Below are 13,397 nucleotides of genomic sequence, written 5' to 3'. Positions count from 1 at the left end.
CCGTCTATACGCGTCTCCCTGTGCTCGCTCCGCATCAACGCAGCCTGTTTTGGGGCGTTGCGTCCGTCAAGCACAGGCGATTTTTTTCTGCGGGCTGTGTTTCGGAGTGTCTTGAGCATTTCGTGGCGATGAGGCAGCATCGCAAGCACGCGGATCTCCGGCTCCCTGCGGATGAGCTTGTGGTGCTGCTGGAGAGCAAGAGCGGCGTTGCCTACGAGCCCCCCCCCACTCACCCTCATGCGGCGCTTCTCAGCAGCGCCGAGGCGATTCGCGAGGCGTACGCTGATTCGCGAGACGCAAACTTCAGTTGCCGGGTACGCATGTGCCAAAGGCGGCAGTGGGGCTAAAAGGCGTGCCGGTTCTCATCCGTTCGCAGACGAAGGGACTAGCGCGCGACCGCCTCGGAGGGAGCCGCAGCGCAGGAGGCAACAGTGTTGAAGCAAGAGTAGGCGGTGGGGAACTACGGCTTTGAAGTCAACGTAGCGGTTCGTTCATGGGGCTACTAGTCTCTAATCGGAATGCTTGAGGAGCTGCACAGGCGGTGCATCGCAGACTGAGTGGTAGATTGTGTTTGCGTTTAGCTGGCTGCGCGCTCAGGGGGAGAGAGACCTTCCATGGATGCTGTAGAGAGGCACACAAAGGTGCCGCTCCTCTCTCCCGCCCCACATGCATGCGGCGTGTGACACGACGTTCAGTGCCACAGCTGTCGGGTGTGTTGAAGCGATGGCGGTGCTCGCGTGGGCGGACAAAGAGAGGGGTGAGAGGTGCATCAGGCAACGGAGAAGAGATTGATCCGTAGGGGAAACCCCTCACAATAAACCTTTTCCATTGCTGCAGGCGCTTGCGAGAAATCATGCATCTAGAGCGTGCGTCGACTGCCGACTGCCGGCTGCCTAGCAACCAGCAACGGTCCGATGAGGTGCTGCCATCCGTTCTCTGTCTCTTCCCTCGCGTTCACTCTCCCTCCTGTACTCTTCTTCGGCGGTGTCCTTTTCCCGGCTCGTCTCACGCGTGCTCAACGCATAGCAACGTCTGTGCCGTCCATGCGCCTTGTCGACCTCTCCCTTCCACTGTATGATGGGATGCCGGCGTACGACGGTGACCCACCGGTGCGCGTCACGAAGGTGTGCACACGCGAGAAAGACGGGTGGGAGGTGCGGCATCTGCAGATGGGTTCCCACACCGGCACGCATGTTGACGCGCCGGCTCACATGCACGAGGATGGCAGCAACCTAGACGAAGTCCCGCTGACGCGGTTTTGTGGGCCGGCAGTGGTAGTGAAGGTTGCAGACTCATCGTTCCCACCAAACAAGGGGCTACTCTTCTACGAAGCCGTGCCGGCCGAGTGTGTGCCGCGCATTGTGGCCGCCAACGCGCCTTTTGTTGGTGGCCCGTTGGAGGAAGAGACGGAGCGGCTGCTGCTGAGTCGCGGCATCATCACCTACACGGACCTGGTGAACGTCGACCAACTCATTGGCGAGTCCTTCACATTTTACGGGCTTCCGTTGCGTATTCGGGGCGGCGACGGCTCGCCGGTGCGCGCGGTAGCTGTCATGGACGACGATTAGGAAAGCAGCAGACGCAGGAGGAGGAGCGGCTCGGCGGACGCTATCGGTATCAGCAGGACAGGTGCGCACTCGTGTGCACCTGCGCGCGTCTCGTAGTGCGCGCAGCGGGGGCTCATAGGCGTTTTTCCTTTGTTGTGCGTTTTAGTGCTACCCTCTCCACCCCTCCCACGGAGGCTGCTATCGCAGTGCGTACGCAAAACCGTGGCATGCGCGCCCCATCTTCTTTCTCGTCGACACCTGACCCGTGCCTTTCGTCCGTGTGCGCGAGTTCAGCGCGCTTCGCGTCCGTCGTGTGTGTGTGTGTGTGTCTTTGTCTGTGCTCTGACCAGTCAGGCCATCAGCTGACAGACGTTGCCGAGCGCACCTTCTCTTCTACGACTACACGGACGCGCATCTGTTGGCGTTATCTAATGCATTCTTGGACCACCGCCACCCTCCCTCTCCCGATCTCTGCCTTCCACGCTGCGTCTCTGCTTCCACACTCAGGTATCCCGACAACTGAAGAGTCTCAGTAGCCACATCCAAGTAGAGTCGTAGGCGTTCGGAAGCACGCTGACGCCGTCGAGGTCCCAAGACACATCGCGGCACATAACTCACTCAACCTCACTTTTCTCTCTCTAAACAGTAATTGAGAAGCGGGCAAAGATGTGGCGCTCGATACGAAGGACGTCGTGCCCAGTGCCATGGATGACGGTGGCGCGGTGGCAGTCGACCAGTGGCAAGGATGCAGCTGCAGCTGCTGCGCCTGCTGCGAATTGCACTAGGGAGGCGACGAGGGCGGATACTAGCGCCTCCGTCGAGACGCCGGATGCGGTAAACGGCGGCAGCGCGGCACAGAGCTCTGCAAAGTCGGACGCGTACCGCTTCCCTGCGGGCGAGGTCATGGACGCGGTGAAGAAGCGCGACTTCAATGCGATGCAGACGCACGCCACGAAGCTTGTTCAGAGTCAGTGGAAGGAGGAGTACAACGTGCCCGCCGCGTGCGTTGTCATCTTTATCGTGATGTGGTACTGGATTGCCTGGACGCGCCGCTCCATTCGCCGCAAGTGCGAGGCGACGAAGGCATCTGTGAAGCAGCAGACGGATGAAATGGTGGAGATTGTGCGCAACATGACGGAGAAGTGGAAGGTCGACATGTCCAAGGCGAACAAGCAGATGCAAGGCATCATCGACAAGAACAGTGAGCTGACGCGCGATATCGATCGCATGACCACCGCCCTGCGGTCTTGCTCTATCCGCCCGACGGCTGCCTCCGCTGCGGCGATCGCACCAACAGTGTCGGTGGTGAAGCGCGTTGATCCGGTCGACGAGGAGGCGCCTGCTGAGGCGACTGAAACTGCTGCCGGCGAGAGCAGCGAGGCATTAGCCATGGTTGAAGAGGATAAGGACTAGCGAGCGTGCTTACAATGCGCTCGTTCGCGGGCGGGGGCGGCCGACTGTTGTGCGCGTGTGCACGCGCTGCGGTTGTCGCCGCTGCGGGCTTTCTGTTTTGCCACCTCCCACTTGCTTTTCCCGCATGCTGAGGATGGCGCGGTGTCTCGCATCCCGGGGCTGATGCTTTCGGATTTGGGTGGTGGTGGTGTTGGCGAAGGGGCGAGAAGGGACGGCGTGCAAAACGGCATCGGCCAGCACCGGGGAATGTGGACGCGCGTGCTCGCATGAATCGTGTACAGCAGCTCTGAGGTGCCGAAGCTCTTCCTTGCGGCGTTCTGTGGTATTTTCGTTGCGTGTGGATTGACGGAAGTGGTAGCCGCTGCTCACGCTTGGCCATGTCTCGAAAAGCAAAGCAGATAAGCGCCTGGAGGTGAGGGTTAAGAGGAAGGGGGGTGGGACACGGATCTGCGTGCTGTACGGATCGGGAAAGAGCGTGCCGCATCAGAATCAAAACTGATGAGCATTTGGACTTGATGACCGCCTCATCTGCCTTTCCTGATCTGCCTGCGCGGGCAGTGGCCTGGCTGATATCCATGCCTTCCGCCGTCCACACCCCCTTCTCTAAAGCGTGACGCAGGTGACATCTATCCTCTGATTTCTGCGTGCTGGCGTGCCGCTCCACTGTTCTCTTCTTGCGCCCGTCCACTTGCTGGAGGGATCGGTGGGCTTCTGGGGCCTTTCTCGCTCTCTCTTTCCCTGGGCCTCCCGCTTCAGCTGCATTTATCTCCTCTGCGACATTCTCTCTCCTTCTCTGTTCTTTCTCACGGGCAGATGAAGCGGATCCGTGCACCTGCGCTCAGACGCACACGCACAAGCAAAAGCATAGGACCGATGGAGCACGTTTCCTAACTCCTCATCCTCTCGGCACGCCGCGACAAGCTCGAGTTCATGGACTACCGCGAGGACATCCCCGACAACACGTACAAGGCCTTCTTTCGCAGGTACAGCTATCCGGGACAGCCAGTTCGGCCCGGCCTCGCGCGGGGACTGTCTGCCTTCTCACACAGAGAATGATGTGCAGTACGCGTTTGCCAAGCGCCGCCACCTCTTCGTCGTCTGCGCCACGCCCGCCAATACGTTGATGAGTGTGCTGGCAGAGTTTCTGATCCGCACGGCGCAGCTGCTGACGGACTACCTCGGCATCGTTTCGGAGGAAATCGTGCGCAACAACTTCACCCTCGTCCACGAGCTCTTGGATAGGGTGGGGGACTTTGGTGTTGTGGAGACGGAGGCGAACCGGCTACAACCGTTTACGGTCAACGACGTCGTTCCCGTCCCGGCGCCTGAAACTCTGCTGGATCGCATCTGCAGGGCCGAATCGGGCGAGAGGACGAAGTAGATCGATGAGACTGCAGTGTCGGTGCTGAAGGTAGACCTATTGGAGAGGAACGAGGCCTACGTAAAGTTTCTGGAGCGAGTCGCCGTGGTTTTCAATGCGTGCGGGACCGTTGTGGCAACGGTGAAGGGGGCCCTCGCCCTGAAGAGCTTCCTCGCTGGAACGCCCAGCGTGACGGTGGGGCTATCGAGCGAAGTTGTGCTGCGTGACGAGCTCACTGACGGCCAGCCCTTGCACCCACCCGGTGCCAATGTGCTGGAGGGTTTCCCTTCCACATTTGCACGGATTCTTCTCTGTTTGCACGAATGCCACAGGAGTCGCTGCGCCTTTCTGTCGGTGAGGTCACGGTGCTGCGCCACCGCTGCCTGAGCCCTGCCGCAGCCTCGCTGTTCCGCCTCGCTCAGTCGCTGGATGTGCCGTCGGTGTGAAGAGCAGTGCTGATAATTCGCTTACATGGAGGCCTGCCGGCCGAGGCGAGGGCGGCGGTCTTGTGAATATCTGTGCCGCTGCTGTTGACCGCGTTGAGAGCGCAGTGGCAGCCGCACGGAATGAAGGAGAAAGGCGCTTGTAGGAGTGGGAGGGCGGCGAAAGGGAGCTGTGCTGGCTGGTGCCCAAGCTCTCCCTCAACACCGGGCATCAAGCATACCTACGTTTCACTACCGCTGGGGAAATCGCGGCGGCGATGCAGCGAGAGTTCCGGCCGCTGTGGGTATAAGTGTGAGGTACCACAGCTCCGCGCCACGGTGTATGCGCGCGGGCGCTTTAGATCGACGAGCGTGGTGCTGCAGCAGGTCCAAGCACATGGATCCGGTGTATCAAGCAGGTGAGCGCCTACACCTTCTGCGCTCAGTGAGCGCTACTTCTCTTCTGCCGTTGCTGCAAGGGCGACTGACACACACACACATGGCGTTGAGCCTTTTCTGTCGCTCTCTCCTTGTTTTGTGCTCCATGGCACCCCACCCCACCCTTCGCAGCATTCAACGGGAGGACCGCAGAGGGGGGAGACCCACTATGCCGTGCGGGCTACCGCAGTTCTCCGCCACGGCACTCTTGACACCATGATAGAGGGGATGTTTGGCCTCTGCCTCTTGCTTGCCTGCTCACATTGTGCAGCACGAGCAGCTCTCCCGTGCTGCACTTTTCGCGCGGCCACATTCTCCATATCACTGCCCTTGCGACCCTCCCTCCTCTCTATCTGATATCGGTTATTTTGCTTTTCAGTGCGCGTGCTGCCCTTGTGCTGCTGCAGAACGCGTCTGCCTGGGCCTTGCTCACGGCTTTTGCTCGAGCATAGTAGACCCCACCCTCACTGTTGAAAGGGAGAAGAAGGCTCACGCGGACGCCGAGACTCCTGTCAGTCTGTGGGCGGATGCAGCAGCCTCCTTGTTAGGCTAGATCAGCCGCTGCCTCATCTCTCCAACTTCTCTCCTTCGACTTGTGAGAACAGCAACGGCATCATCGTCGGACACCCTCCACACTAGAACATCCTCCATCACTGCGAGTGCACATACAAGGCTGGGCGCGCAACGGCGGCTTTGCGAGTCTCGTGACGGCTCTTCCTCACGCACCGGCCTCATTCTTTCATCTTTTTTGTGTGCTTATCTTCCCTTTTCTCGCTTTTCCCTTCTTCGTCGCTCGCTCGCTCTCTGCGTCCATCTTTGGCGACGAGATGGAGCACAACGGCGTGAAGCCTCCGATGCCACAGCTGCGGCTTCCGGCCGACTACGCGTACAACCCCCTCTACTTCGTGCCCAATTCGAACGCTGTCTCCGAGGGCGGCATTGGCGAGGACGATGCTGTGGAGCCGCTACACCGTCTATCGCACGCCGTGCTGCCGGCCACCACCTACCTGCACCGTCCACTGCATTTCTCACCGTCGCCATCGAACGCCACGCCGGTGCGCAGTCACGACAACCGGTCTCGCAGCAGGGAGAGCAGCCTCACCCGCAGATCGGGCGAATTGTCCCCTGCGGCAGCATCCGCGCGACGACAGAGACGCTCGATGTCGATGGCAGCCTCACACGCGGCGCGGCGGAGACGCGGTCACGCGCTGACGCAGGAGGTCGCCGCATGGCAGCGCCGCTCCGGTAAAGACTGCGCGGACCAGTCGTCAGTGGCGACACCGTCGCAGGAGGTTACTGCGGATACGATGCATGCCGATCTTAGCACCTCCATACTTCGGCCTACCCGTGCCACTCAACTGCGCGAAGACTACGTTCTCCACTACATCGAGGAGCGCGACGAGGCGGCGCAGAACATCTTTTTTCGCCCGAAAGGGTGGCCTCTGTCAGGGGCCGCGCTGAACAGCCCGTATAGACAGCACTGCACTTCTTCGGCTTCTCCGTTGCGCAACGGTTTCCTCACGCCAACGCGCCCGGAAAACAGCAGTGCGGCTTCTTTGCCAACGCCGCGATTCACGAAAGCCGCGCAACTCCGGCAACAGTCCGCGGTTCAGCTAATGGAGAAGCTGGAGAGGTGTGAATTGGAGAAGGCAGCGGAGGAGGCCTTGGCGCATGTAGTCGCCGAGTCAAGCTCCCGCCGGGCATTGATGCGACTGAGGACCGGCGCTCATTCGAACTCATCCTCCCGGTTCCTCGCCGTGCAGCGCAGCGGCGGTGCGCGCGGTGCGAGTACTGCGATGCCTTTCAGCGGCACGCAGCCATCGCATCATGTACCGCGCTGGCACCACACTTCCCGCACAGGATCATCTGGTGACACTATCAACGGTGCGGGCCATCGGATAAGGGCGACGAGCAGTGCTTCCACGCATTCTTCTCCAAGAGAGGAGTGGCTGTCTGCCGCCTCGACCTGCTTTGATGACAGAGAGAAAACCCTGAACAAGCAGCAGCACGCCGCCGAAGCGACACACGCGCCATCCAGAGGTCTGGTGCCGGATGCCCCGGCGCCGCTGCCGAGCTCGAAGTACCGCTCTTGCAGAATAAGCAAGGAGGCACTCAAGGCTCCCCGCGGAGAGCTGAGTTCTGCGAAGGCCACTGAGGCAATGGCGGTGCTACCTAAGCCTGCCGCATGTAACGGAGGCGAGCGCGTGCCGTCTCGCCACCATCGTCGTCGCCGCTGCTCATACGCGGCCCAGCGCGATTCTGAAAGCCTTTCACCTGTGGCTATCCGCGACGTGCGCGACACCGCCCACCCCTCTCCGTCGACAGCTGCGTTAGCTTCACCGCCAGCTGCTGTGCACCGGGAGCGTGAGCAGCGTGGCATCCGTACCCCACCGGCGGTTCGGGACACAGAAACAAAGATGACATCACGTGGGGATGCTCCACTGGCGCAGCGTGCGACCTCGTTAACGCCATCGCATTTGCGGGACGGTGACGACGCCTCGTCTTCCTCCGTGTCGTCCATCATGTTCACGGTGCTGTCTGCCCCTCAAGACGACACCGCAGGTGCACACCTGCCAGAGGCTCGGCACGACTGGCAGCAGGTCGCCACTCAGGGAAGTCGGATGCGCGAAAGTGGTGACGCCGCAGATGACAGCTCACTGGAATTTCGAAGCACTGACCGAAGCGACTGCGAGCATTCAGCGAGTCTCTTGGCATGTTTGACACCTGTGGCTGCTGTGCCGCCCTCTGCCATGCGAGGCGCGGAGTGCTCTTCTTTTACGTCGCCAGATTTCTCCCGCGTGCCTTCGCCAACGCAGGCGAGCGCATCCGTCACGAGTGACGAGGCGCGGGTGTCCGCTGCCACCGCCGTCGCGGCTCCTCATGAACGAGAGACGAAGACTTCTTGTGCCGAGAGGGAGGTCGAGAGGACACCGCACGCTGTCGGAGCGAACGCGTCTCTAGCACCGCGACGACCTCTCGAGCAAGCGCTGCAGGGCACACGTGAAGAGCCCTCGGCACGCTCGAGTGCAAGATGCCTTGGACGGCGTGGAGTTTGCCCGCCGCCAGTGGATGCCTACCCGGCCCCGGCTCACACGCCTCACACACCTTCTACTGAACGTTCGGGTGACGTGAGTCGGAGATCGCTTTCCCAGGACCCCTACCATGCAGGTAGCTCTATCTCTAGCAGGTCTGGCGAGTTTGAGGCGCAACCGCCGAGTCAGGGCGAGTCGACCGGCCGGAGTGCGCAGGTTGCTGCAACTACGCTTCCGCAGACCGTGCGGAGCGAGGTAGCAGAGGGCGATTCGGAGAAGGAGCCGAGCGATGCGGCAGAGGTGCGGCACGAGGGCTCCGCCTTGTCGACGCAATCGTCGTTTGCGTCGATTGCCTCCTACCACACGGAGGTGCACGTGCACATTCCTGCGGTGGTGAGTGACGCCGCAGATGAATCTCTGGAAGCGGCCACATCACAGACCGAGCTGCTAGCTTTCTACCGCATCGCAAAGCCCTCGTCTGCAGCTGCCGAGTCGCGCCTTCACCGCCGCGCCGAGCATGACTGGAGCCTCAAATCGAACGTACGCGCATCATCTCAGGGGGACGAAGCCAGCAGAGCTGGCGATGACAAGCAGGTGCTGCGTGGGCACGGCGGCGCCGTTCCCTCATCGCCTTCGTGGCTGTTGAACGCTTCGGAGGGCATCAGCTCTGCATTGTGCGGGCTCGTCCCCTCTGCAGCAAGTGGCGAAAGCGATGCCAGCCGGAGTGTGGCGACCGACGCATACACGGTGGTCGCCGGTGGCGGCCGCCGCGTGCTTGCTGCGTGGAGTCTTCCAGTGCCGCCCACAAACTGCACACACATGGTAGCCGCAAAGGAGGCGCGCCAGCGGGCAGCCGTCGAGGCTGGCCTCAGCAAGCTGTGTACCGCCTCGGAGCAGCCCAGTAGGCTTCTCTCCGGTCACATCTCAGACAGCCGAATAAGGCAACTCACAGCAGCTGGGGTGAACTCAGCGTCATCGTATCAGCCGCGAAGGGAGAGGCCAGTAGGGAAGGAGGCACTAGACTCGCCACGCAAGCCTAGCATGCAGGAAAGCAGCCGCTGCACTTCTGCACCGCCGTCGGCAGCAGAGGCACCAAGCTCTCTAGTGGTAGCATCTGCGGAGAACGGCACGAGAGACGATGCCCGACCTGAGGTGGTGGCCGACAAGGCGGAGGCACTCGCCCATGGAAAGACTACAGATGATGCGCCGAGTGCCGCTGTGTCTTTAGCCGACGTAGCCGTGCTCGGCACCGATCGGAAAGGGGATGTGGACGCTCCTTCTGTGCAGAGGGAGGGTGGGTATCCGCGTGACGCCACTCAATCGCTCGCGACGGTGACGGTGGCGGCTGCCAGTGAAAAATCATCGTTGTCTTTGGTGGGTGCGGAACAACCGGCAGCGATAGAGAACGCGTTGGCGGAATCTTTGCCGGTGAAAGACGCACCTGCCTCACGCGCCGTGCTCTCTCGTTCGAGCTGCGTCGCCATCGGCAGAGAAAACAGGCCAACTGAGAAGGCGATGGGAAGCCTGGCTTTGAGCGTGGACAGTGTGCCTCCTCAAAGCCACGCGGAATCGATCCGTTCGGTGCAGGACGCCGGTGTCTTCACCTCAGATGGCACCGTAGGTTCACGAACTGCCGTTCTCGCCTCTCTGCCTCACCCACTTTCTGACACACATGCAGGGGCGGCTGTGGCGAAGGCAGAGGGCCGACAGAATGATGTGGTGCCGTGCGACGGGGCGGAGGCTGCACCGGCGCCGTGCATTGCTAAGATTCGATCAGCCACATCTTCCGTGCGGGAGAGTGCGCAGCCGAAGGAGGTGAGCGACATCCCACTCAGCGTGGCGGCGGTACAGCCTGAAGACGCGACTTTGCATCGATCTCGCTCCTCCTCGGCAGAGGTCGGCGGTGCAAATCGCGCCGAGCGCACGGCGGTCGTGGGCGTGAACACTCCTCCCTCGTTATCGACATGGCCGCGCACAGTTGAGCTCGCCTTTGCCACGGCCTCCTTTCTGACCACCGAGCACGGCTCCTTTTCTCTGCACTTCACCGAGGCGGAGCAGTCGCCCCGGGAACGATCGGTGTATGCGCGGCAAGCCGCATCGCTCAGCAACGGTGGAGGCGAAGTGCTGGGAGAGGGTGTGCCGCACAGCCACGCGCCAACGCCGCTGCACTGTCGCCTCCCGCCGCAGAGGAGGCAGGCGACATCGCCGTACGAAGGAGTGCAGCTGCCAGATGCCTCCGCGGCCGAGGAGCGCAAGCGCGACGCGCCGCTTGCTCATGCGTTTTCCCGGTCCGACACCTCGACGCGGTGTCTGTGTGCTGCCTCGGCCGAGTTCCAAGCGGACGTGCACGTACGGGCGCACACGAACGAGAGAGCGGAAGGGACTCCCGCGGTACCTTTCGGAGCCTCCGTTAACGGCGTCTCTTCGATGAGGGAACAGAGCAGGCGGGCGGCCGCGCAGGACAGCGTCGCTCTCGACAGATCCGCCCCACCCAGTGCGGACGCAACTTTGGAGCTGGCAGCAGTGTGTGCTCCGTTTTCTCACGACTCCCCTGCGCGCCCGCTTTCTTCGTCGACATCGAGCAGCACCCACTTTCTGGCTCGCAGCCCCTCTTGTTCTTCACAGTCCAGCAGCTCCCCCACGACCCCGACGGCGACGGGTCGCTTTATGCCCAGCTCGCTGGGGCGGCTCGATACACCGAATCAGGGTGATGGCGGGAAGGTGGATTTCGAGCTGAGGGCCGACGATGACTGCAATGGGTTATTGACAGGCAACGCAGCTGACGCTAACCGAAGCACTTTCTCGCGCAGCACGTCATGCGATTTACTGGAGCATGCTGCACTGGTGCAGCTCACCGAGCCGACCTCTACCGACGCCGCGGTGATCACGACGCCGTTTCGGCCAAGCTCTCCTGTTCCCGGCAGTGAATTCAGCACGACTTGCTCGCAGATATCCGAGCGCATCACGTGGAGCGCCGGCACATGGGTCGATCGGGAGCGCGCTAGCGCTTCACCAGACCATGCGGAGGCGGGAGTGGCCGAGAGCGACTTGGGGGTGCTCCGCAAGGGGACGCGGTCTGCCCCGTCAGTGCCCCTTACGCGAGTGAGGTACTTGAACCAAGATATGTGAATCACCTGCCCGGCAGCGGCGCGCTAACCTCTGCATCGGTGTGCGTGTGAGTATCAAGATGACGGCGTACACTCCCTTGTTGTTCTCTCTCGCTGCGGCTCACTGCCCTCGAATATTGTGAATATGTCTTGAGCACCTTTGCCGGGGACGGTGACCAATACCTGTGGCTCACTGCAGCCCTCGCCTACGTCGTCGTTTATGCAACTGTGTCGAGAGATGCGAATCCTGCGTCTCCTCTCTCCGCAGGTGAATCAACGGTGTGTTCTGTCTTTGCTGACATGTCCCTTCCTCCTCGTTGAGCTGCTCGACCTTTCCCGCTGCCCTCCAAGGGTTCCTCATTCGATCGATGCCGCCACTGCTGCAACGCCTATTTGCTTTCTCTGCATCCCTTGCCTTGTCCGCCCCCAACCTCCGAAAGGTTCGGCTGCCCTGTCGAACGTCGATATAATCCGGTGAAGAGGCTTTAGCAGACGGTGTTGAACCTGCTAGTCTCATCTGCTACGCTCTCCACCGCACATGTTTACGTTTTGAGCATACCCACACGCTCGTGCACGCCGCGCTTTTCCCCTTTCCCGTCAACGTCAGCGCTTGTGTGCGCTGTGTCCGCACACCTCTTCCGCCGTAGGGCGTGGATGTCTGCCGCCGCGGCGTTGGGCGCGTACTCGTGTGGATCCCGCGGTGCGCTGTGCCGCGTGCGCGCCGTGCCCGCCGACATCACCACCGCCATGTCGGATCGCTACGAGTCCATAGAGACGAGCTTACAGTTTTCAAGCTCCAGTAGCTTCAGTACCGTGTTGCCTCCCATAGGCGAGGAAGGATGCACTGATGTGCGGGTCTTAGTAGTAGCGGGGGCCTCCTCTGGCAAGAGGCAAAATGAGAAGGGCAACGACACACATGCGCGCAGCCTGCAGCGCGTCGTGCCGCCCTCTTTCCTGCACAACGAGGGGGCGGCGGCGTCCGTCGAGAGCCAGCCTCTCGCTCATCGTGCGCTGTCCGCGTCGTCTTCGGGGCGAGAAAGCGGCAATCGCGTGCACGACTCCGCGACGGCCACGGCAGACTCGGAGTACTACTTCCTCTCCACCATACGCGGTAGCACATCCCCGCCTGGCATGAGCACCTACTTTGGCGGTGCAGTAGCTCCTACAGCGCCGGTAGCGCGGGTGACAGAAACAGCGATGTCCCTCATGTCGGATATCGAGTCCTTCGAGGACATTGAGACCCCTCGCAGCAGTGTGGTCAGTGCGGTCGCAGCCGAACAGGTATCGCGCACCATCTCACCATCGCCGCCGACACCGTCGTTGCACTCGCGCAAGACGGGGGCTCGTGGAGACTTGCTCTATGCTGAGGTTGCTGTTGTGAACGCCGAGGAGGCGCGAGCTGCTCACGCGCTGCTCACCTCCTCCTCTGCCGCCATAATTGCGCGGTACCGCCTTGTGAAGCTGAAGGTGGTGCAGCGCATCTACCGCATCTACTACGACAAGTGGCGGTGGAGAATCTTTCAGAGCGCGTCCGCGGTGCCGCCGCTGCATGTCACCATGGGCATACAAACATCCGCGCCGTATCAGCGCTCCGCCTCGGTGGAGACAGACTTTGCCGACATCGAATCCTTTCACGGCAGCCGCTCCATGAGCCTTTCCGGGGACAGCCCTGGCGTGCACGTAGCGGTGACCGCCCCGCCGCGGGACGCGCAGCCTCTTCGTTCATCCCCAGCGACCCCTACTCCCTCTCCGCGGCTCGGGGAGGGGGAGAGCGAGAGAGGGATTTCTGTCACATGGTCACCGGCGCCGGCGTTTCGACTGGAGACCTTTGCATCTGCATCGCCGCCATCACCACCGCAACCCTCCAAGTATCGCACGCCCACCTTTTCTATCCCTCCGGCTGCTCCGCCGACGGACGGCATTGGCGTGCGCACGAAGCCCGCGAAGCTCGTGGACTTTGGGCACCCCTCCGAGGGGCCGCAGCGCAAGACGCTACATATCGCCTCAACGCCGGCGGTGAATCTTCCAGTGGTGGTTCCTTCGCCGGAGCGCATCTTCCGATGCTGAGCGTACGGCCA

At 61.7% G+C, this 13,397-nt stretch overlaps 4 protein-coding genes and 1 pseudogene across 5 annotated transcripts; all 5 read left to right on the top strand.

The window, feature by feature from the left end:
* Positions 1–1,043: 1,043 nt before the first annotated feature.
* On the top strand, positions 1,044–1,568 carry LINJ_31_3170 (hypothetical protein, unknown function; the record flags this gene model as incomplete). Its single annotated transcript, XM_001467592.1, has 1 exon — positions 1,044–1,568. The coding sequence occupies one exon, from the start codon at positions 1,044–1,046 to the stop codon at positions 1,566–1,568; it is 525 nt and encodes a 174-aa protein (XP_001467629.1).
* A 645-nt stretch (positions 1,569–2,213) lies between these two features.
* On the top strand, positions 2,214–2,960 carry LINJ_31_3160 (conserved hypothetical protein; the record flags this gene model as incomplete). Its single annotated transcript, XM_001467591.1, has 1 exon — positions 2,214–2,960. One exon carries the CDS (start codon positions 2,214–2,216, stop codon positions 2,958–2,960), a length of 747 nt encoding a protein of 248 aa, XP_001467628.1.
* Positions 2,961–4,083: 1,123 nt separating this feature from the next.
* LINJ_31_3150 lies at positions 4,084–4,707 on the top strand (annotated as a pseudogene). Its single transcript has one exon. A coding segment is annotated over exon 1 (624 nt).
* Positions 4,708–6,007: 1,300 nt separating this feature from the next.
* Positions 6,008–11,341, top strand: LINJ_31_3140 (hypothetical protein, unknown function; the record flags this gene model as incomplete). Its single annotated transcript, XM_001467590.1, has 1 exon — positions 6,008–11,341. The coding sequence occupies one exon, from the start codon at positions 6,008–6,010 to the stop codon at positions 11,339–11,341; it is 5,334 nt and encodes a 1,777-aa protein (XP_001467627.1).
* Positions 11,342–11,973: 632 nt separating this feature from the next.
* Positions 11,974–13,386, top strand: LINJ_31_3130 (hypothetical protein, unknown function; the record flags this gene model as incomplete). The annotated part of the gene is made up of 1 exon (XM_001467589.1): positions 11,974–13,386. One exon carries the CDS (start codon positions 11,974–11,976, stop codon positions 13,384–13,386), a length of 1,413 nt encoding a protein of 470 aa, XP_001467626.1.
* Between the last annotated feature and the right edge of the window lie 11 nt (positions 13,387–13,397).

Source organism: Leishmania infantum, chromosome 31 (assembly GCF_000002875.2).
Source record: "Leishmania infantum JPCM5 genome chromosome 31".
NCBI classification, from domain to species: Eukaryota; Euglenozoa; class Kinetoplastea; order Trypanosomatida; family Trypanosomatidae; genus Leishmania; species Leishmania infantum.
The sequence above is the reverse complement of the archived record's forward strand: the minus strand, read 5'-3'. Positions and strand labels throughout refer to the sequence as shown.